Source organism: Herpailurus yagouaroundi, unplaced genomic scaffold, assembly GCF_014898765.1.
Source record: "Herpailurus yagouaroundi ecotype Mexico unplaced genomic scaffold, PumYag 162, whole genome shotgun sequence".
Taxonomy (NCBI): Eukaryota; Metazoa; Chordata; class Mammalia; order Carnivora; family Felidae; genus Herpailurus; species Herpailurus yagouaroundi.
The window spans coordinates 60986620-61008784 of record NW_024412403.1 but is presented as its reverse complement, the minus strand read 5'-3'; the positions used below and the strand labels follow the sequence as shown (position 1 = coordinate 61008784).

Below are 22165 nucleotides of genomic sequence, written 5' to 3'. Positions count from 1 at the left end.
CAGAAGCGCAGAGTTGGGTGTTTGCGCGGAGCGAGCAAGTTCCCTGGCAGGAACTGGTTCTCTTTGGGATTTTGGCTGGGGGATGGGCAGGGGAGATGGCGCTGGTGAGCGCCTTTGTTCCCCACCAAACTGAGCTCTGTCATCAGGGGGCTCAGCAGCTCCCCTTCCCTTTGTCCTCCAGCCTTTCCACTTTCTGAGCAGAGCTGTTAACTTATGACCTCCCAGATGCTAAGTCGTGCTTGCTGTCGGAACACAGTCCGTCAGGCCCCTCCGCTTTTTGCAAGCCAGACTGGGGGCTCTGCTTGGCCGGCGAGCCGCCCCTCCACCCCGGCTCTCTCCCGCCAGTCCGTGGAGCGTGCACTGCCTCGCCGCCCTTCCTACCCTCTTCCGTGGGCCTCTCGTCTGCGCTTGGCTCTGGCGACTCCGTTCTGCTAATCCTCTGGCGGTTTTCTGGGTTATTTAGGCAGGTGTAGGTAGAATCTAAGTGATCAGCAGGACCAGCGGTGAGCCCAGCGTCCTCCTACGCCGCCATCTTCCCTCTCCCGCTTTGCCCATTTTTAAAACAAGTTTGAGAGCGAGAGAGAGAGAAACCGCAAGCAGGGTAGGGGCAGCGAGAGAATCCCAAGCAGGCTCTGTGCTGTCGGCTGGGTGCCCAAGGCAGGGCTCCATCTCAAGAATTGTGAAATCATGACCTTAGCCCAAACCAAGAGTCAGACACTTAACCAACTGAGCCACACAGGCACCCCTCCCCCATTTTTAAATTAGGTTGTCTTTTAATTATTGAGTTGTAAGAGTTCTTTACATATTGTATATGCATTTCCCTTATTAGATATTTGTAAATATTTTCTCTCATTCTGTGGGTTATCTTTTCACTTTCTTGATGGTGTCCTCTGACCACAAACATTTAAAATTTTGAAATCTAATATATCTATATTTTTCTTTTGCTGCTGGTGCTTTTCATTTTGTATCTAAGAGTTTTAAAGTGTTCGCTATAATGTTGAACTGTGATATGATTCTTTCTGAGTTAATTTTTGTATGTGTTATGAGATAGGGGTCTAACTTCATTCATTTGCATGTGAGTAACCCATTACCCTGGCATCATTTGTTGAAAAGACTATTCTTTCTCCCATTGAATGGTTTTGGCATCCTTGTCAAAAACCAGTTGGCCAAAAATTTAAGGGTTTATTTATTGGCTCTTAATTCAATTCCATTGATCTATGTGTCTTTCTTTTTTTTTTTTTCAACGTTTATTTATTTTTGGGACAGAGAGAGACAGAGCATGAATGGGCGAGGGGCAGAGAGAGAGGGAGACACAGAATCAGAAACAGGCTCCAGGCTCTGAGCCATCAGCCCAGAGCCCGACGCGGGGCTCGAACTCACGGACCGCGAGATCGTGACCTGGCTGAAGTCGGACGCTTAACCGACTGCGCCACCCAGGCGCCCCACTATGTGTCTTTCTTTATGCGAGTACCACACTGTCTTGATTAATGTAACTTGGTAGTAATTTTTAATATTGTGAGCTGTCTTTATTCTTTTCAGGCTTTCTAAACAGTACTGACGGGGCACCTGGATGGCTCAGTCGGTTAGGCGTCCAACTTCACCTCAAGTCATCATCTCGCGGTTTGTGGGTTTGAGCCCTGCATTGGGCTCTGTGCTGACAGCTCGGAGCCTGGAGCCTGCTTCGGATTCTGTGTCTCATTCTTTCTCTGCCCTTGTCCCACTTGTGGTCTGTCTCTCAAAAATAAATCAATGTAAAAAAAATTTTTTTTTACACAGTGCTGACAGTAGGCTTCCACTTCAAACATTTAGCACCTGTCTAAAGCAGATTATTTGAATATTTTGTTTTATGACAAACCTATAAATCCAATTGCTTTTTATTTGCATATGGCTTCTGATTGATGTTTTTGTTTTCTTGTGAGGAGGAGCCATATGAGAAAATAAGTTTTCTGGGCTAGATATTACCACTTAACGTATGTCCAGGACAATAAGATATATATTGAAATGGAAGGAATATAATAGTTGAAGACATGGTTTTGCTAAAATGTATGATAGTGTGTTTGCTTTGCTTTTTTTTTTTGCAGGGGGTGGCTGAGGTGGGGAATCACTATGAAAATAGTTAAGGACTTGGGATCTGGAGTCAGATAGTAGTAAGTTAGAATCCTGCCTCACTATTTATTAGCTGTGTGGCTGTGGACAAATTACTAAATTATTTTAATACCACTTTATAAATTAGTGAATATCAGATTAGACTTTGTGTATAAAATAGTTATATAATGTGTACAGATAATTATATAGTTATGTGTCTTAAAATGATTTTTTTTTCAACATTTATTTATTTTTGGGACAGAGAGAGACAGAGCATGGATGGGGGAGGGGCAGAGAGAGAGGGAGACACAGAATCGGAAACAGGCTCCAGGCTCTGAGCCATCAGCCCAGAGCCCGACGCGGGGCTCGAACTCACGGACCGCGAGATCGTGACCTGGCTGAAGTCGGACGCTTAACCGACTGCGCCACCCAGGCGCCCCTCTTAAAATGATTTTTAAAAAGTGTCTACCAATATGGGGCACCTGGGTGGCTCAGTCAGTTAAGTGTCCAACTCTTGACTTCAGCTCAGATCATGATCTAATGTGTGTTCAAGCCCCACATTGGGCTCTGTGCTGACAGTGCATAGCCTGCTTAGGATTCTCTCTCTCTCTCTCTCTCTCTCTCTCTCTCTCTCTCTCTGCCACTCCCCTGCTTGATCTCTCTCTCTCTCTCTCTCTCAAACAAAATAAACATTAAAACAATTTTTTTTAAAGTGTTTACCAACAGAGCATTGCTTAATCTGGAGATGTCAAACATTTTCTAATCATAGCAAAATTTTTGCTTTTGTCTTCATGTTTTATTTATATTTATTATTAAGATATAATTCACATGTCACAAAACTCACCCTTTTAAAGTTTAGAATTCAGTGATTTTTAGCATATTTACAAAGTTGCATAGTCATCTCCATATAAGAACATCATCCCCCAAAGAAACCCATACCCATTAGCTGTCACTCTTGACTCCCTCTCTCCACTCCTGGGAATCACTAAATTGCTTTCTGTCTCTGTGGATTTGCCTGTTCTGGACATTTTGTAAAAATGGAATATGTGACCTTTTGTGTCAGGTTTCTTTCATTTCCATGTTTTCAAGGATTACTATGCTGTAGCATGTATCATTACTCCATATCTTTTTATTGCTGAATAACATTGCCTTGTGTGGACATAGCACATTTTACTTATCCATTCATCATTCACATGGACCGTTGGCTTGTTTCAACTCACTGGCTATTACGAATATTTCTGCAACAGACATACGTGCACAAGTTTTTGTGTGAACGTGTGTTTTCAGTTTTTTGGGGTGTATACCTAGGTGGCGTTGCTGGATCATAGAGTGACTCTGTGTTGTAACTATTTGAGGAATTGCCAACCTGTTTTCCCAAGTGACTATACCATTATACATTATACATTCCCACCAGCAATGTATGAGGAAATAGCACACTTTTGATAAACATATTTTTCCAGCTTTATTGAGGTTTGATTGACAAATAGATACTGTATGTACTTAAGGTATACAACATGATATTTTGGTATGTGTATACATTGTGAAATGATTACCACAGCTGACCTAATTAACATATCAATCCACTCACATAGTTACTTTTTGTGGTAAGAACAAAAGATTTTAAGATATTCTCTCTTAGCAAATTGCAAATATACAATAAATTATTATTAACTGTAGTTATCATACTGTACATTAGGTCTCCAGAACCTATTCATCTTATAACTGAATGTCTGTACCCTTTGATCAACCTCTTCCATTTCCCCTATCTCCTAGCCACTGGTAACTACCATTATGCCCACTATTACCATGAGTCCAACTTTTTAAATTTCCACATATTAGTGTGATTATGCAATATTTGTCTTTCTGCATCTGGCTTATTTCACTTAATATTATGTCCTCCAGGTTGATTCATGTTGTCACAGATATCAGGATTTCCTTCTTTTTAGAGGTGAATATTCCATTATGTACATATATTTGTCTATAAAATATATACGTGTATATATGTAAATATATATTTATATATTTCATTATATATGTGTGTGTGTGTGTGTGTGTGTGTGTGTGTGTGTGTGTGTGTGACATTTTCTTTACCCATTCACCCATCAGTGGACACTTAGGTTGTTTCCATGTCTTGGCTGTTGTGAATAATGCAGTAATGAACATGGGATTATAGATAGTGTTTCCATTTCTTTTGGATACATAGCTAGAAGTGGGGTTCTTGGATCATATGGTATTTCTGTTTTTAATTTTGAGAAACCTTCATACTGTTTTCCATAATGGCTGCACCAATTTACATTCCCATCTGTTGTGTATGAGGGTTTTCTTTTCTCCATATCTTCACCAACACTTGTTATCTTTTGACTTTTTTTTTTAAATTTACATCCAGGGGCGCCTGGGTGGCTCAGTTGGTTAAGCTTCTGACTTTGGCTCGGGTCATGACCTCATGGCTCGTGAGTTCAAGCCCCGCATTGAGCTCTGTGCTGACAGCTCAGAGCCTGGAGCCTGCTTCACATTCTGTGTCCCTCTCTCACTCTGCCTCTCCCCTGCTCATACTCTCTCTCTCTCTCTCTCTCTCTCTCTCAAGAATAAACATTAAAAAATTTTTTTAAATAAAAAAATAAAATAAAAAAATAAATTCACATCCAAATTAGTTAGCATATAGTGCAACAATGATTTCAGGAGTAGATTCCTTAATGCCCCTTACCCATTTAGCCCGTCCCCCCTTCCACAACCCCTCCAGTAACCCTCTGTTTGTTCTCCATATTTAAGAGTCTCTTATGTTTTGTCCCCTTCCCTGTTTTTATAGTATTTTTGTTTCTCTTCCCTTATGTTGATTTGTTTTGTCTCTTAAAGTCCTCATATGAGTGAAGTCATATGAGTTTTGTCTTTGACTAATTTTGCTTAGCATAATACCCTCCAGTTCTAGACACGTAGTTGCAAATGGCAAGATTTCATTCTTTTTGACTGCTGAGTAATACTCCATTGTATATATATACCACATCTTCTTTATCCATTCATCCATCAATGGACATTTGGGCTCTTTCCATACTTTCGCTATTGTTGATAGTCTTTTGACTTAAAAAAAAAAGTTTATTTATTTTGAGAGAGAAAGGGAGGAGAGAGTATCCCAAGTAGGCTCCATGCTGTCAGTACAGAGCCCAATGTGGGGCTTGAATCCATGAACCATGAGATCATGACCTACCCGAAACCAAGAGTTGGACACTTAACCAACTGAGCCATAGAGGGCCCCCGTTTTTTGATAATAACTCTTCTAATAGGTGTGAGGTGAGATCTCATTATGGTTTTGATTTGCATTCCCCTGATGATTAATGATGATGAACATCTTTTTATGTACTTGTTGGTCATTTTTATGTCTTCTTTGGAAATATATATTCTTTGAATATTTTTGAAAGAAATTTCAAGGGATTGATTAAGTGGCAGGGACCTTGAGAGAGCCTTTTGAGGTAGTGTTCTGTATCTTGATCTTAGTGGTGGTTACGTGAGTGTATTCACATATATAAATTTATTGAACAGTGAACTTAAATTAGTGGCTTATTGTATATGTTATGTCAATAAAAAAGAAAAAAAATCCGTACTTCATTATACTTTTTATTGTTTAAAGTAGACCAGGGGAACTTTGTTTCAGAAGTGAAATCTGAGCACCCTTACTAGGCACAGAAAATTCGTTCACAGTCTAGTCCAAGTTCTCTTGCTGTCCGCACCTCCTGTTTCCTTCCCTCTCTCCCATAATTTTTATATTCCTGCTGCAATCCTCAGACTCACAAGACATTTTTAATGTTTCACTGCCTTTGCACTTCTCTTCTGCTAACTCATATCCTTTCTTCTCTCCATCTTGACTGACAAAAATACTATGTATTCTTTAAAACCTAGCTTTCTTTGAGTCCCACAAAAAACATGCCTGATTCTGTGTTGTTCTTTCATAGCATTTTATTAACAAATCTTTGAGGTAGCATTTACCAGTTTTTATTTTTTTTATTTTTTTATTAAAAAAATTTTTTTTTTTCAACGTTTATTTATTTTTGGGACAGAGAGAGACAGAGCATGAACAAAGGAGGGGCAGAGAGAGAGGGAGACACAGAATCGGAAACAGGCTCCAGGCTCTGAGCCATCAGCCCAGAGCCCGACGCGGGGCTCGAACTCACGGACCGCGAGATCGTGACCTGGCTGAAGTCGGACGCTTAACCGACTGCGCCACCCAGGCGCCCCAACCAGTTTTTAAATTCACTTTTAAAACTTTTCTATTTTAAAAGAATTATAGACTCAAAAGAAGTTACAAAAATACTACAATAAATCCATGTACTGCTGACCCAGTTTCCCAGAGTAGAGATATGTAGCTGTAGGACAATAACACAAGTAGGAAGTTGACATTCATTAACCAATTTTTTAAAATTCATCTTCTTTTCAATTTTTTAATTATCTGTGTTGCCCAATATGGTAATCACTAGCCTCATGTAACTATTTAAATTACTTAAAATTACATAAAATTAAAAGTTTGGTGGTCTCACTAGCCACATTTCAAGCATTTAAGATACACATGTGACTAATGGCGACCATATGGACAATGCAGGTATAGAATATCTGCATTGCACAACATTCTTTTGGATAGCCCTGACCTAGACTGTGTTCTTCTTGAGAGAAGACTTGCCTTTTCCATCTTTGTATCTGTAATTCCTAGGCAGTGGGGGCACTTGGTCTATACCTGAATGATTGAGTCTAGTCCTGTCCTCTTGTTTTACATGTGAAGAAACTTGGGCCCTAAGCTGTGATAAGTAAAATGATGCCTAGCTTTTCAGTAGCAAATCTAGAATTGGAGCTCATTTTCCCAATTCCAAGTTCACTGTTCTTTCCAGGTGGCCTCATTGGTTGTGAGCTCACTGATTTTTAGTAGTTTTAGAGGGAGAACAGTGTTAAAATAATGCACTTCTCAGACTTTAGGCTACAGAAAAATCAACTAGGAAGCTTGTATTTCTGGACTTGTCTTTCCTAAGATTCTGATTCAGTAGGTCTGGTGTAGTGCGTAGGAATCAATATTTTAAACGTATGCTTAGTCAGTATATGTGGTCATAACATAAGGATAGCTCAGAAGAGAGAGCAACAGAACAGAGAGCCTGGAAATGGAACTGCACTAATATGGACATTTGATTTTTAACAAAGGTACCACTGAAGAAAGGAAATGTTTTCAACAAATGATGTTGGAACAACTAAATATCCATATGGGAAAAAAATGAACTTTAACCCCCCTACCTCCTGCCATACAGATCATTGATCTAAATATGCCAATATCATAAACTTTGTAGAAACAATCATAGTAGAATATCTTGGGAATAAGTAAAGGTTTCTTGGACAGGCCACAAAAAGAAATAATCATAAATTAAAAATTGCTAAGTTATACTTCATCAAGAACTATTGCTTACCAAAAGGCACAGTTAAGACAAGGCATAGGTAGGCCACATAGTGGGAGACAATATTTGCAAAATATGTTTCAGACAAATGACAAGTATGCAGAAGATATAAGTAACTCAGGATATATGAAGATTTTCTGTAAGTTAATCATAAAAGGACAAACTGTTGTAAACTCTTAAGTCTAAAGTTCTCTTTTGGCCAGCAAAAGAGGGGACACAGGATTAAAGTGAGAGACGGCTAATGTCCGGGAAAAGACAAGAGCCCTGAATAAGGGTCCTTGCCTCGTATTTATTCAGGTCAGAAGGCTTGCAAACGTGATGGGCATGTACAAAGAGACAAACTAGGAACATTAACTTGGGGACGTGAAGGAAAAGGGGGGTTTTGAAGATATACAGTGTTCGGGGTTTGGGTCAATATAAAACTCCCGGCGCCAGGCAGATGGATAGATGGTTGTTAACAGCAGACCGAAGGCACCGTGCCTATTTATCTTAGCTAGCCTAGGGGATGAGACAGATAGGGGGAATAACCACAGGGCTAATAAGGCACCTTTTCTTTTGTTCACCATCTCCGCTCTGGGCTGCTTTGCCAGCAGCACAGAGGTCCATAGTCCAATTCACCAATCAATTTACCTAACCTGGCCCTATTCTCCTGTGAAAGCCGCTTTTCTGTTACAGTACTAAATTGGGAGTGTTTCCACCTTGTACATCTAATGTTTATTTTCATATACCTATGTATTGGGCACCTTTGTGCCATTTCTATTTCAGGCCTTTGCCTCTCTCTATTTTGGGAGGTTCTGCACCCCCTCTGTATTTTGGGGTGCCTTCACACCTCCCTAATCCTGGCACCTTTGTGCCTCCCTATTCTCGGGGTATCGTTGCACCCCCCTATTCTTGGAGTGCCAATCTGGTTTACCCAAACTCCGGTGTAAGCATTTTATGACTTTGTATTTCTTTATGCCTTGTTAATCCATTTGGTGTAAGCCCGGAGGATTCCTAAGCTTGTCCCCTACAATAAACAATCCAATTAAAAAACTGGCAAAAAGATAGGGCACCTGGGTAGCTTAGTCGGTTAAGTGTCCGGCTTCAGCACAGGTCCTGATATCACAGTTTGTGGGTGTAAGCCCTGCATCAGGCTCTGCTGACAGCTCAGAGCCTGGGGCCTGCTTCTGATTGTGTGTCTCCCTCTCTCTCTGCCCCTCCCCTGCTCATGCTGTCTCTCCCTTTCTCTCTCTCTCAAAAATAAATAAACATTAAAAAAAAAAACTGGCAAAAAGATATGAGCAGACAAAACAAGATCTACAAATGGTCTTAAATTTTCTTCAATGTTTATTTATTTTTGAGAGAGAGAGAGAGTGAGTGAGCAGAGGTGGGGGAGGGGCACAAAGAGAGGGAAATGCAGAACTCAAGCAGGCTCCAGGCTCTGAGCTGTCAGCACAGAGCCAGATGCAGAGCTGGAACTCACAAACTGTGAGATCATGCCCTGAGCCAAAGTCGGATGCTTAACTGACTGAGCCACCTAGGGGCCCCCTACAGATGGTCTTCATATGCACATAAAAATTTATTCAATGTTATCAATCATCTAGGAAATGAAAATTAAACTATAATGAGATTCCACTATTTAACCACCAGAATAGTTGAAATTGATAAGCAGACAAAACCCAGTGTTAGTAGGATATTGAACAACCAGAACTCTTACATTTTGGATGGGAATGCAAAATGGTACTGTCACTCTGGGGAAAGTGTGACAAATGTTCTTACATAAGTCTTCTTGTGGATATACTTTTTTTTATTTCTCTTGGGTAGATACTTGGGAGTGGAACTGCAGGGAATATAATAAGCATTTCTACTCCTGGGTATTTACTCAACAGAAAGAAAGACTATACCCATGAAAAATGTTGCACAAGAATATTCATGGAGAGCAGCTTTTCTTCCTGGTCACCAAAACACAGGAACAGGTGTTCATCAACGGAAAATAAACAAGCTATGTTATAAACTGACACCCAGTTATACATTCATACTCAGCAATAAAAAGGAACAAACTACTGGATGAATTTCAGAAATATGCTGAGTGAAAGGTTGACAAAACAGAATTCTCAGTTAATGCATTGTAAAGTTCAGTAGAGAAAAAAATGAGAACACTGGTTGCCTCTGTGGGAGAAGGGGAAGGTATTGACTAGGAAGGGTCGTGAGAGAACTTTTTCTGGTAATAATAATGTTCTGTACCTTGATAGGGATTGGGTCACACAGGTATGTGCATTAGTCAGAACTCACTGAATTTTACACTTAAGATTTGTGCATTTTACTATACATAAGCTTTACTGCAAGAGGAAAAAGCAGTTTTAAAAGTTGTGATTTTGATACAAGTGATCTCAAAAGTATACTTTGAGAACCATTGGATTTGACTAATTTCAGAAATAATTCTTTCTTACCGTAAAATATAGTGATTCATAGATTATTAATGTAACATTTTGAATTTTTTCTTTAAAAATTAAATATTGTATTAAAAGTAACATTTCCTTATTAGTAGGTTAATGAGTCAGTGGACAAGCGTTTATGACATTATATAGTTCATTATTTCAATAAGTATTCTTTGTTTTAATAAGTGTTCTTTTTTAATGTGAGGAATGCAAGCTTAATATCAGGAGGAATAGCATATGGAAACAATTATACACTGATAGATGTAATTGAATTTGTTAAAATGTGGTTTGAGATGGATATTTACAGTGATGTTTGGTAAACTGGGTGATGTACCTCTTTCAGTTAAACTCTTGCGTCTCACCCCCATGCGATGAGTATGTTTACTTATGTGGTAGACCTCTAGTATCATTTACTTTAAGATTCTAGATGTTCAGAAGTTTAGAACTTTAACGTCATGTATCTTACTTGTAACATGAATCTGCAAACTTTCAAAAGTGCTTACAAGTTTTACAGTTTCAAAACTGAAACTGTAATGTTAATGACCAAATGCTGACTCACGGGCACAAGGGAAATCTGACCTTATGGGTTTATAGGTGAAATTATGTGTTCACCTGTCATGCCCTATCCCAAATAATCTCTCCTCCAGTAGGGTGTTGGTCAGATGCCTGAAATTCCACCAACTAAAGATACCTGCCTGTGTTTCTAAATTTTCCAGATAACAATCCCCTGGGGGCATTCTAAATTTCAGACTCCTCCCTTAAAGATTGGGATTCCTCCCTTAGAGACTGATTCAGGGTCAGGCTGACAGTGGGCTGACAATTCCTGTTTTTTAACTATTATCTTGTTGAAAATACAGATTCCTGGGCCCTACCCAGTACTTTTCATTTGTCTGGGATGAAGCCCCCAAATTTACATTTTTTGTAATGTTTGTATTTATTTTTTTTGAGAGAGCGTAAGCCAGGGAGGGGCAGGAAGAGGGGACAGAGGATCTGAAGCAGGCCCTTTGCTGACAGCAGCAATCCCGATACGGGTCTCAAATTCATAAACTGCAAGATCATGACCTGAGCCAAAATCAGACACTTAACCAACTGAGCCAGGTGCCCCCAAATCTGCATTTTCTGGAGTATATACAATGCACAGTTCTGAAGGCTGTCATCCTAGTGTCGCTGCCTTCGTGGAAGATCCTTGAGTAAATTTTGTCACTCTCACAAGTGAGAAGAGGGAAGTGGGAGATTGAAGGAAGATAATTTTAGAATTGAGGACAGACCTTAGTGTAAGACATAGGTGGAGGACAATAAGAACTTGAGGGACAGTGAGCATGCCTAAGAGAAAGGAGAGAATCTCCTGGGATCTGTCCAATGACTACAGTACTTGCTACCATTTTTGTGGGAGTGGAGCATGAGCCGCCTATTGGAGAGTGACTTTTTAAAGCAACTACATTCATTAGCTTTCGGATCATTCTGTTTGCCACCAAAAATCTGCCTGCATGCCCTAAGTTGCCAGTTGTTTTACATGCTAATGGAAACCTAGCCACTGTAAACATTCATTGATTTTTCTCTTGTGTAGTAAGAAGAAAACATAACTTATAGACCATCTTCTGGCAGAAGATGATAGATTTGGATCAGAAACGGGAGGCGCTGGAAGCCAGGAATCAAAAGTGAAGAACTTCTGCAAGCCCTTGGGTGATAAAGGTGACAAGGACTTATTTACTCACATGTCCCGCATTGTCATTATGTAGTAACCTGATGTGAGTTTGTTGCTTTTAGGCTGATGTATACCATCACACATGTAAGGGAGAGTAAGCTGCTGGAAGTGGGACTTGAGTGCACATTTCTCCTCAGGCTGCTTCAGTCAGTACTTCCTGTCATTACCTTGTCTGCATTTACTTCTACTCATTCCCCAGGACCCTTCCTCCACCTTTACAGGGCTAGAGCCCAGTCTGAAATGCCTTCATTATTATTCATAGCTAACATTTGTTGAATTCTTTTTGCTGCTAGGCACCGTGCTGCTCTGCTCCCCTGCATTTGTCATTCCCTTCTCAAAACAACCCAATGGTCCAGATGCTATGATTTTGATCCATTTTGTAGATGAAACATCTGAGGTTCCAAGAGGTTATATGTCTTGCCCAGGACCTCACAGCTAGGAAATGGCAGAACCAGATTTTATTTTATTTTATTTTATTTTATTTTATTTTATTTTATTTTATTTTATTTATTTTATTTTATTTTATTTCATTTTATTTATTTCTGTATCTGTTTTTTTAAATTTTCAAATGTTTATTTGTTTTTTAAAATTTATTTTTTTAAATTTACATCCAAGTTAGCATATAGTGCAACAATGATTTCAGGAGTAGATTCCTTAATGCCCCTTACCCATTTAGCCCATCCCCCCTCCCACAACCCCTCCAGTAACCCTCTGTTTGTTCTCCATATTTAAGACTCTCTTATATTTTGTCCCCCTCCCTGTTTTTATAGTATTTTTATTTCCCTTCCCTTATGTTCATCTGTTTTGTATCTTAAAGTCCTCATATGAGTGAAGTCATATGACATTTGTCTTTCTCTGACTGACTAATTTCACTTAGCCGAATACCTTCTAGTTCCATCTACATAGTTGCAAATGGCAAGATTTGATTCTTTTTGATTGCCGAGTAATACTCCATTGTATATATATACCACATCTTCTTTACCCATTCATCCATCGATGGACATTTGGGCTCTTTCCATACTTTGGCTATTGTTGATAATACTGCTATAAACATTGGGGTGCATGTATCCCTTCAGAACAGCATACCTGTATCCCTTGGATAAATACCTAGTAGTGCCATTGCTGGGTCGTAGGGTAGCTCTACTTTTAATTTTTTGAGGAACCTCCATACTGTTTTCCAGAGTGGCTGTACCAGTTTGGCAGAACCAGATTTTAAACTCATGCTTTCTTTCTTTTTTTTTAATGTTTATTTATTTTTGAGAGAGAGCGTGTGTGAGTAGGGAAGGGTCAGAGAGAGATGGAGACACAGAATCTGAAACAGATTACAGGCTCTGAGCCATCAGCACTTATCCTGACATGGGGCTTGAACTCACTAACCATGAGATCATGACCTGAGCCGAAGTCGGACGCTTAACCTACTGAGCCACCCAGGCACCCCTAAACTCACGCTTTCTGATTTCCGATTCCGTACACAGAAAATGGTAACTGCACTTGCACCTACTCCAGTGTACCACAACAGGTATCCCAGTTGGACAGACCACTTTTGAAAGGCCAGGCCATCAGTCCCTGAGATTTAAAAGCATTAAAGTTTTCATTATGAAATTTTTAAAGATCAGAGAAGAGAAAGAAACCCCCTATAATGTTGCTGGCCTTACATAACTATGACTCTTATCTTCATGTATTTGCTTTCAGGCTTTTTTGGCATATGAATATATTTCCCTATAGTGTGTGTGTGTGTGTGTGTGTGTGTGTGTGTGTGTATATATATATATATATATATATATATATTCTTTAGTGTCCTAATTTTTTTTAAGTTTATTTATTTTGAGAGAGACAGTGTGTGCATATAAACTGGGGAGGAGCAGAGAGAGAGAGGGAGAGAGAGAGAACCACATGTAGGCTCCGCACTGTCAGTGCAGATCCTGATGCGAGGCTCAAACTCATGAATCATGAGATCATGAGATCATGAGTTGAGCTGAAGTCAGATGCCCAAGCAACTGAGCCACCCAGGTGCCCCAGCATCCTGATATTTTATTTTATTTTATTTTATTTTATTTTATTTTATTTTATTTATTTATTTTTTTAAATCTTTATTTATTTTTGAGAGAGACAGAAACAGAGCAAGAGCAGGGGAGGGGCAGAGAGAGAGGGAGACACAGAATCTGAAGCAGGCTCCAGGCTCTGAGCTGTCAGCACAGAGCCCGATGCGGGACTTGAACTCACGGACCGTGAGATCATGACCTGAGACAAAGTCGGACGTTTAACCGACAGAGCCACCCAGGCGCCCCTCCTGATATTTTAAATATAAGTAGAATTTTCCGACTTCTACCCAGATATTAATGAGTGTCAAGTGATGATGTAAGACTTCTAGCAGTTTGAGAGAAGGATAGCAAGTGAGTGAATGAATGAATGAGCTTGCTTCCATACAAGGAATATTCCTTGTATGGCTGTTTGTGTGTACATGTTTGTGTTCTTGTCACTTGTTTTTTCTGCATTCAGAGAGGAGAACCAGTGTTCTCATTTAAATTTTGTAGAACACTTTAAATATTATGAACAAAGAACATACTCTCCCAACTCAAGTATGTTTTACCTGTTTTTCCAGGTCTTGCTCAAATCCACACCCCCTTTTTAAGCCTTTCTAGATTTCTAACCTGATAATGATCTTTCTCTACTCCAGTCTTCTCAAGAACTTTCTGGCGATACCTCACATTTGGCATTCACCATGCTCTCCACCTGCTAGTTATAATATTTTTTGTCCTGTTTTCTTATACCTTTTTCTATCCACAGCAGCTAATCCATTGCTTTTTCATGGTGTCACTTTTGTTTTTTTAGCATTTTGGTATTCAAACCAAAGTGCTATTAATTTCTCTAACATACTAGAATAACTTGAACTTTCTGGCGTGTTCTTCCATGCTGTGTAGGTTCCTATCACTGTAACCATGCCAGAAATGACAGAGAATGAGACTCCTACAAAAAAGCAGCACAGGTATGTAGTCCTGGTCCAGAAATAATATAGTTTGGGGAGATGAACAGAATTAGTCCCCACTTTGTTAAATAGGCAGTCCTCAGGGAACTTTCATTAAATGCCTGGAAGACCATTATTCTTCAGCAATATGTGTGAATAAATAAATACAGGTTTACAGAAAGGAGTACATAGTTAAAATTTACCTGTCCTCCTTATTTTATGGACAGTGTAACGGGAATGACAATGAGCAATTAAAATTGTATAATACCAAATCTATCCTAAGTGTTTAGTTTCTCCTGAAACTTTTACTTGCTCACAGTATCACAGTCTTTGTAGATTGTTAAGTTCATTTAGGCCGAAGTCAATTTGAATAGACATTTTGTGACATTACAATTTTGTGACATTACAATATGCACGTCAGTACAACATTACTTCTGGTTCTTTGTATAAGCCCCCTTCTGAATTTCTAGCATTTTAGGCAGTGTTTCTGCTTAAAATTGCATGATCAGTGCTTTCATTACTATTAAAATCCCCATTCTCTTTCCTTACCAAATAACTGTTAGGGATTGCTAATGTATTGAGTAATTGTACATAAAAGGGAAATCAATGGTTTGAGTAGATTAGCTTTTAAGAAAAACTAAGAGTTTGGATAAGCTAAGGCACACAGATGCAAAAGATGGCTCAAATGCCAACTGTCTGTGCATTGGTGCTGGTGGCTGCCATGGTTCCCCACCCCCGCGGATTAAAAAGTTCCATTCTACTGTTGCTTGTACCCCTGACGCACTCACTGCACCCCTTGCCAGGTGCCAGGGCAGACATCAGAAGTCACCTACTTGGTACATCACTTTGAGAGTTGACTAGCTCTTTTATTACATTTTTCAAATAGTTAACGTTTTCAATGATTGATTTACTTCCCAACCATTGACTTTTGGGTATAGATGAATAGAGAATTGTAGAATTTGGAAATTGTAGATTCTAAATTTATACTGATGTATCTGCAGTTAGGTTTTCATACCATAATAAGATGGTTTCTTACTGATGCAACAAATACAAATTCATAAAATTTCTGTGGTTCTCAACATATAAAGTGGAGAAAATGTTTTCCTGTTATTTTCATGTTCCTTTTATCTGCACTTTTTGTTTCAGAAAGAAAAACCGGGAGACACACAATGCAGGTAGAAACAATTTCAATTGTATTTGTTAGCATTTTTGCATTCACAAGGAAATTATACTGTAGTCGATTGTAAGTTTTTATGTTACAAGCATAGAATCATTATTCCTTATGTTTTAGGAAAATGTTCCTTTACTTTGTTTGTTCCTTTATGGTTTAATTGGCAAAACACCCCTTGAGTCTCATGAAGATAGCTAGTTTATCATCTTCTGATTCATTGTCTATTTAGATAACTCGAGGACTAATACGCCGTTGGAACTAGTGTTTTAAGTGATTTCACCCACTGAGGAAATTGAGCTCTACTTCTCCCAAATGGGATAAAGAGAATGTGTCTGCAGAAGTTCCAGAGGGAGCTGGCTGCCCAGAGGAGCAGGGGAGAGATGAACAGCAGGCTGTGGAGCTTAAAAGTCCCTGAAATGTGAACAGTCTTAAATGAAGTTGTGGAGTCCTCAGTCACAGCAAGAAATGTAGAAAATAAATGTTTGATTTTATCTCAAACGTCCAGATTATAGGCCAAAGCCAGATAAACATTTATAGAAGTGATTGTGCCTACATTTATATTTTGGTACATTTTAGAACACTTTCTTTTCCAGGGGTTACAGTCAGATTGAAAACAAAATATTTTAGAAGTTAATGTCTATTACTCTATAACTGATATTCTTCCTTTCCCTAAGGAAAGGACCCTGGGGGAATTTTTGTCTATGGGAAGATGGGGTGAACACTGATGGAATATTGCTGTTTTCCAGAATGAGAATTTCCTGCCTTTGAATTCCCCTTTATCACTGTGGGTCTCAATGTTGGTTTTTTCTACCTCCATACATGAAAAAATCCACTCCTGGGTGATAACAAATACTGTTATTAGAGAATTTAGAAAAAAGGTGATATCATACTTTATTGTTTTCCCTTCTTTGGCCAAATGAATTAAATCTAATCTTTTTAGCCATAGGAACTAAGTATTTTTATTGGAACCAACTCACATGGTGTCATAAATATGTCCTGATAGTAATTTATTATGAGAGAGTAATTAGATGTCATTGAAAATATGTCTTTACTGCTAGACTGTGAAGAAAAAGTATGATTTTGCAAAACAAGAGCTGCTTATGGTTAATCTGAAAGATCACTGGAATCTTTTGTTAGGAAGGGAGGTTTTAGAAACCCTTCTGACAGTAAAAGCCAAGACTAATAATATTTCTACTTACAGTGTCTTATTGAAATTATTTAGATCATCTCATTCCCTCTTGCCCTTTCCATATAATCTTTAAAGTTGTGGCATGTAAGCCTGGAAGATTTCTCAGTTAATTTGGTTGAGATGTTGTCAGTTGCCCAGTTTCTTATGGGAAAAATCCTATGTGCCCAGAGTGAATAAACCAGACTCCTAGAAATTTTAAGTTGTAACTGATAGCTGTTCTATTTCAAAAATGCCTTCTAGACATCCTAAAAGGTGTTTGAAGGTTCTGTAATCTGTCTAAATAGGTCTCATTTGCCTATTTGCTATAAAAAGGCAGCTTTCTACTAACTTAGCTTGTTAGTAGGGGTTCTTAAAATTTAGTTATCACTAAAATGTCCAGTAATTACTTGAAACATAATAATGGCCTAACAGTAAAGTAATATTAGCATTTTCTGTTTTTGAGTTTAATTATTATAGATCACATTTTTAAAATGCTTATAAAAGTATTGCTTATATCAGTGCCCATAATGCTAGACTTATAATGCAGCATTCTTAGAAATTGTCTTGTAGTTATTTGTCTTCAGTAGATACTGTTTGATAAAATTTTGTTAGAGATCTCTTTACCCAGGGAGAATAGTGAACTATAGCAGTGTACCATAAGGTCTGATAAATGGATTTTTCCCCCTATCTAGTGGAGAGGCATAGAAAGAAGAAAATCAATGCTGGAATAAACAGGATAGGAGAGCTGATCCCATGTTCTCCTGCCCTGAAGCAGGTAAGAAGTCTACTCCTATTTTCATTCATTACTTGTGAACAGATAATTCCCTAAGTTGTTTCATTGCTCAGAGTGCTTATTTTTGTTTCCTGTCACTTTTGGTTTTTGGAGTTAATCATCACCTCATTGTTTTTCATTTGCTTAATTTTCTATATACCTATCTTTAATTTTTCCTATACTGATAACAGTCTTCTAGTAGAGTATTCTACATGATCAAGTGGACCATATAATTTCTAGATCTTTAAGATCTTGAATTATTCAGTCCCACGATTACATTCATTTCCGTGCTACAGTACTTACCAGGCATTTCTTTTATTTTCTGCCAATGATATTTTTCAATTACCTTTAAATTCTTACCTAGAATCTTCCAAGGATCTCTATTTTACTCTCCGTGCCCTGTCAGCCTCCACTGGCACTTAAATCTCAGCTTATTAAAGTTTTCTCTCATGAAGATAGCTTTTTGTTTCTTCTGATAATGAGGATAAAGTGTGCTTACTGAAAACAAAACAAAATGGAAACAATATGGAAGTCATAAAAAGTTTGAAAAATAAGTTGACATCCTACTCCTAGGTTGTAACTACTATTACAAACGTTGTTACACATTTCTTTGGACATTGCTTTATGAATATATATGTATATATATATTTGTAAAATATGTTTCATATATATATTCATAAAATGTTTCATAACCTGCCTTGTCATTTTCACTCAGTCGTACATAGTAGACTTTTTTTCATATGATCTCCTTTCTTTTTAATGATTATATAGTGTTTCATGATAGTGAGATATCATAATTCGTGTTAGCCTTTTTTGGTTAATTGTTAAGTTAATATATAAACATAACAAATAGTACTAAAAAGCTTAAAACAACATTAGTCTCTGGCTTGCCTGCCTCCCACATCCAATACAGCAACTTAAAGGCATCCATTCTCTACTGTTTCTTTTGGCATTCACCTTTATATTTTGAAATAATATGCGTATATTATTGTATCATACTTTTTCTATTTTAGATTTTGTCTATTGACTTTCCCTTGTTAAATCCTCCCAATATAATTCCACAACTTTTGATTAAATCAGTATTCAGTTCTTATGTTATTAAGACTGTAAATATTGTTTATGGTGAGCCAAAGATTAGTATTATTATGTTTTGTTTCATATGAAACTTTTTTGGGGGAGGGTTGGTAATTGCCTCATTGTTATCAATTTATATATACCTATCTTTTTATTTACTTATTTATTTACTTTAGATTTTTTTAATTTATGTTTTATTTTTTATTTTTATGTAAGCTGTACACCCAGTGTAGGAAGTCATGACCCTGAGATCGAGTTGCATGCTCTACTAACCGAACCAGCCATGTGCCCCTCTATATACCTATCTTTATTTCTTTCCACACTTTCAACAGTCCCTTAGTAGAGTTTCTACATAGTCAAGTGTACCACATAATTTCTATTTTCTCCTTTTTCCTTTGAAACTTTCCTTCTGGAACCCTCTGCCCTTCTTCAATCTCAACTGGTTGGTCTTTTGCAACTCTTCTGTTCTTTCTTTCTTTCTTTCTTTCTTTCTTTCTTTCTTTCTTTCTCTTCCTTCCTTCCTTCCTTCCTTCCTTCCTTCCTTCCTTCCTTTCTTTCTTTCTTTCTTTCTTTCTTTCTTTCTTTCTTTCTTCTTTCTTTCTTCTTTCTTTTCTTAAGTAGGCTTCACACCCAGTGCAGAGCCCAGGGCAGGGCTCTACCTCATGACCCTGAGATCAAGACCTGAGCTGAGATCAAGAGTTGGACGCTTAACCAATTGAGCCACCCAGGCACCCCTCTAACTCTTCTGTTTTTAATTTCAGGTCTCATGATTTTAATTTCCAAGAGTCTTTTTCCTATTCTCTTTGTCCTTTTTCATGTCACATATTTTGTTTCATGAATACAATACCATCGTATCTCTGAGAATGTTATATAGGTTTTTTAAAATAATTTTTTGGGGCGCCTGGGTGGCGCAGTCGGTTAAGCGTCCGACTTCAGCCAGGTCACGATCTCGCGGTCCGGGAGTTCGAGCCCCGCGTCGAACTCTGGGCTGATGGCTCAGAGCCTGGAGCCTGTTTCCAATTCTGTGTCTCCCTCTCTCTCTGCCCCTCCCCCGTTCATGCTCTGTCTCTCTCTGTCCCAAAAATAAGTAAATGTTGAAAAAAAAATTAAAAAAATAAAATAAAATAAAATAATTTTTCTTCTGTTTTCCATATTGTCTTTCTTCTGATTTTTTTTCCCCCTTTGTTTTGAGGTTTTGTTTTTCATTTTGGAGACTTTCCTTAAATGCTTGATGATATTTAACTGTTTTCATATTTGAGAATGAGGCATTAACATTTAAAAGCTGATTGAATAGGTTGATTTTTGGTGCCCTAACTATTGAGTGATGAGGTGGTAAGCTAGTGTTGTTGTTTTTGTGGAACTAAAAAATATCAGTATCTTTTTATTTTGGGGGTAGCCGTTAACTTTTACCTTCCAGAGAAGAATCCTTCAGCCCCCGATCGAGGAGTGGAAAGGAGTTTAAAACTGGTTGCCATATTCTGGGAGCTGGGTGGGGGAAGGTGTGCTGCTTTAGGAGGAGAATTTTACTTTACCCTCCTGTCTTCACTGAGGAGTCTCATCTTGTCCACTTCTGTGCCATGCATCTCCGAGGCTGAAATTCTCTGGTTCAAATTTCACAGAAAACAAACTTGTCTCTTGTGGTTGGGCAGGAATGAGAAGTCATGAAGCTGCATAGGATATGTGTGTGTGCTGAGGGTGGAGGGTAGTTTTATTACTGCGTAAGAAGAGTCTTTCCACCAGTCCCCTCAATTTTGATCCCATACCTCACCCTACCTTTTGTGGTGGCTAGAGAGCTTCCCATTCCAGGACCTCCCCAGGCTTTCAGATGGCCAGATCAGTTCCTTCTGCAGGATGGTACTTTTGTCTTGCATAAACCTGTTATCTATCTATCTATCTATCTATCTACTTAAAGTACTTTGTTTTCTTACATGATCGCAAATTTAAGGGCAGGCTCTATGTCTGCAGATTTTGTTTTTTTTTCTCCACATCTCAATGTACAGTAGCTTCTCAGGAAATATTGATGTTTGCCCAGGAAAATCTTATTTTCCTGCTTTTGACGGTCATTCCTACAAGTATCGCTGAAAGGAAACTATGATCATTTCACTTCCTTGGTGTCCTAGCATGTGCGGTGGAAGTCAGTATTTGGCTTCCGGAAGCCGAGTAGATTAAGATTTTCTTCACTATTTCTATGTGTCCTCCCTCAGCCCATCTGCAGTAGGGAGGCAGATGGGCATTATTATGTTCTGCCTTTGTATCAATTCTTCCTTTAAGAAAGAACAATATCAGGGCGTGTAGGCGCTCAGTTGGTTGCGTGTCTGACTCTTGATTTAGATTTAGGTCATGATCCCAGAGTCATGGGATTGAGCCTTGTGTTGGGCTCTGCACTGAGCATGGAGCCTGCTTAAGATTCTCTCTCCCTCTCACTCTCTGTCCCTCTACTTCTGCCCCTCTCCCCTGCTCATGCTCTCTTTAAAAAAAAAAAAAAATTAAATAAACGAAATTTTACAAAAAGGCAATAACTATTTTTTCTCTCTAGAGTAAAACGTTTCCTAGATTATATTGGGTCTCTGTTGGGACCCAGTCTAAGAAGCCCAGAATTGCAATTTTGTGAACCAAAGCCCTAAATCCCTGATTCCTACCTGAAAAGAACTATCTGATAAAGTACTGGGGATATTTAATAATAAGCATACTGGAATAGAAGTTAAACATTCACTGCAATATTTTTAATAGCTGAAGAATAAGAAACCAAAATGCCTCTTGGTTAAATAGTTATCATACTATACTGGAAAATAAAATAAATACAGCCTTTAGAAAGTATAACATGGATATCTAAACCCTATATGGAAGTATCTCCAAGATATATTTGTAAATAGAAAACAACAATGTAGCATACTGCTTATAGTATCCTTCTATCTGTTTTTTGTTTGTTTGTTTGTTTGTTTTTAAAGAAAGATCCATGTATCAGCATAGAATATTTCTGGGAGGATACACAAATAACTATGACTGTTACCTCTGGAAAAAGGTATAGAGAGCTAAAGTGAAAAAGAATGTCACTTATGTTTTATTTTTAACAATTGTTCATAGGATACAAACAATATTAAAGTCTAGAATCCTTACAGGGCCTTGAAGGCCCTCTCCAGCCTCTTCCCCTCCCACTCTTCCCCTATATACTTTAGTTCTGCTCACCTCACCAGGGCCCCTCCAATGTGCCAACACAGCCCTGCCTAAGGGCCTTGTCCTTGCAGATCCTGCTACCTGGACCCTCTTCCTCCAGATATCCACGGGGTTTACTTCCTTCAGGTTTTTGCTTTGCCTCACAGAGAGGCCTTCTCCAGCCTTCCCATGCAAGATAGATTACAGTACAGTGCCTTAGTTTGGGCTCCTA

The 22165-nt window shown here is 38.5% G+C and overlaps 1 protein-coding gene across 1 annotated transcript in view; it reads left to right on the top strand.

The window, feature by feature from the left end:
• Positions 1–22165, top strand: part of USF3 (upstream transcription factor family member 3) — a 60594-nt gene that overhangs the window by 26510 nt on the left and 11919 nt on the right. The window contains exons 2-5 of the mRNA XM_040484529.1: positions 11493–11617; positions 14552–14616; positions 15742–15770; positions 17627–17709. Of these exons, the coding sequence (XP_040340463.1) occupies positions 14570–14616; positions 15742–15770; positions 17627–17709 (159 nt within the window). The 5' untranslated portion in view covers positions 11493–11617; positions 14552–14569. The remainder of the gene's footprint in view (positions 1–11492; positions 11618–14551; positions 14617–15741; positions 15771–17626; positions 17710–22165) is intronic.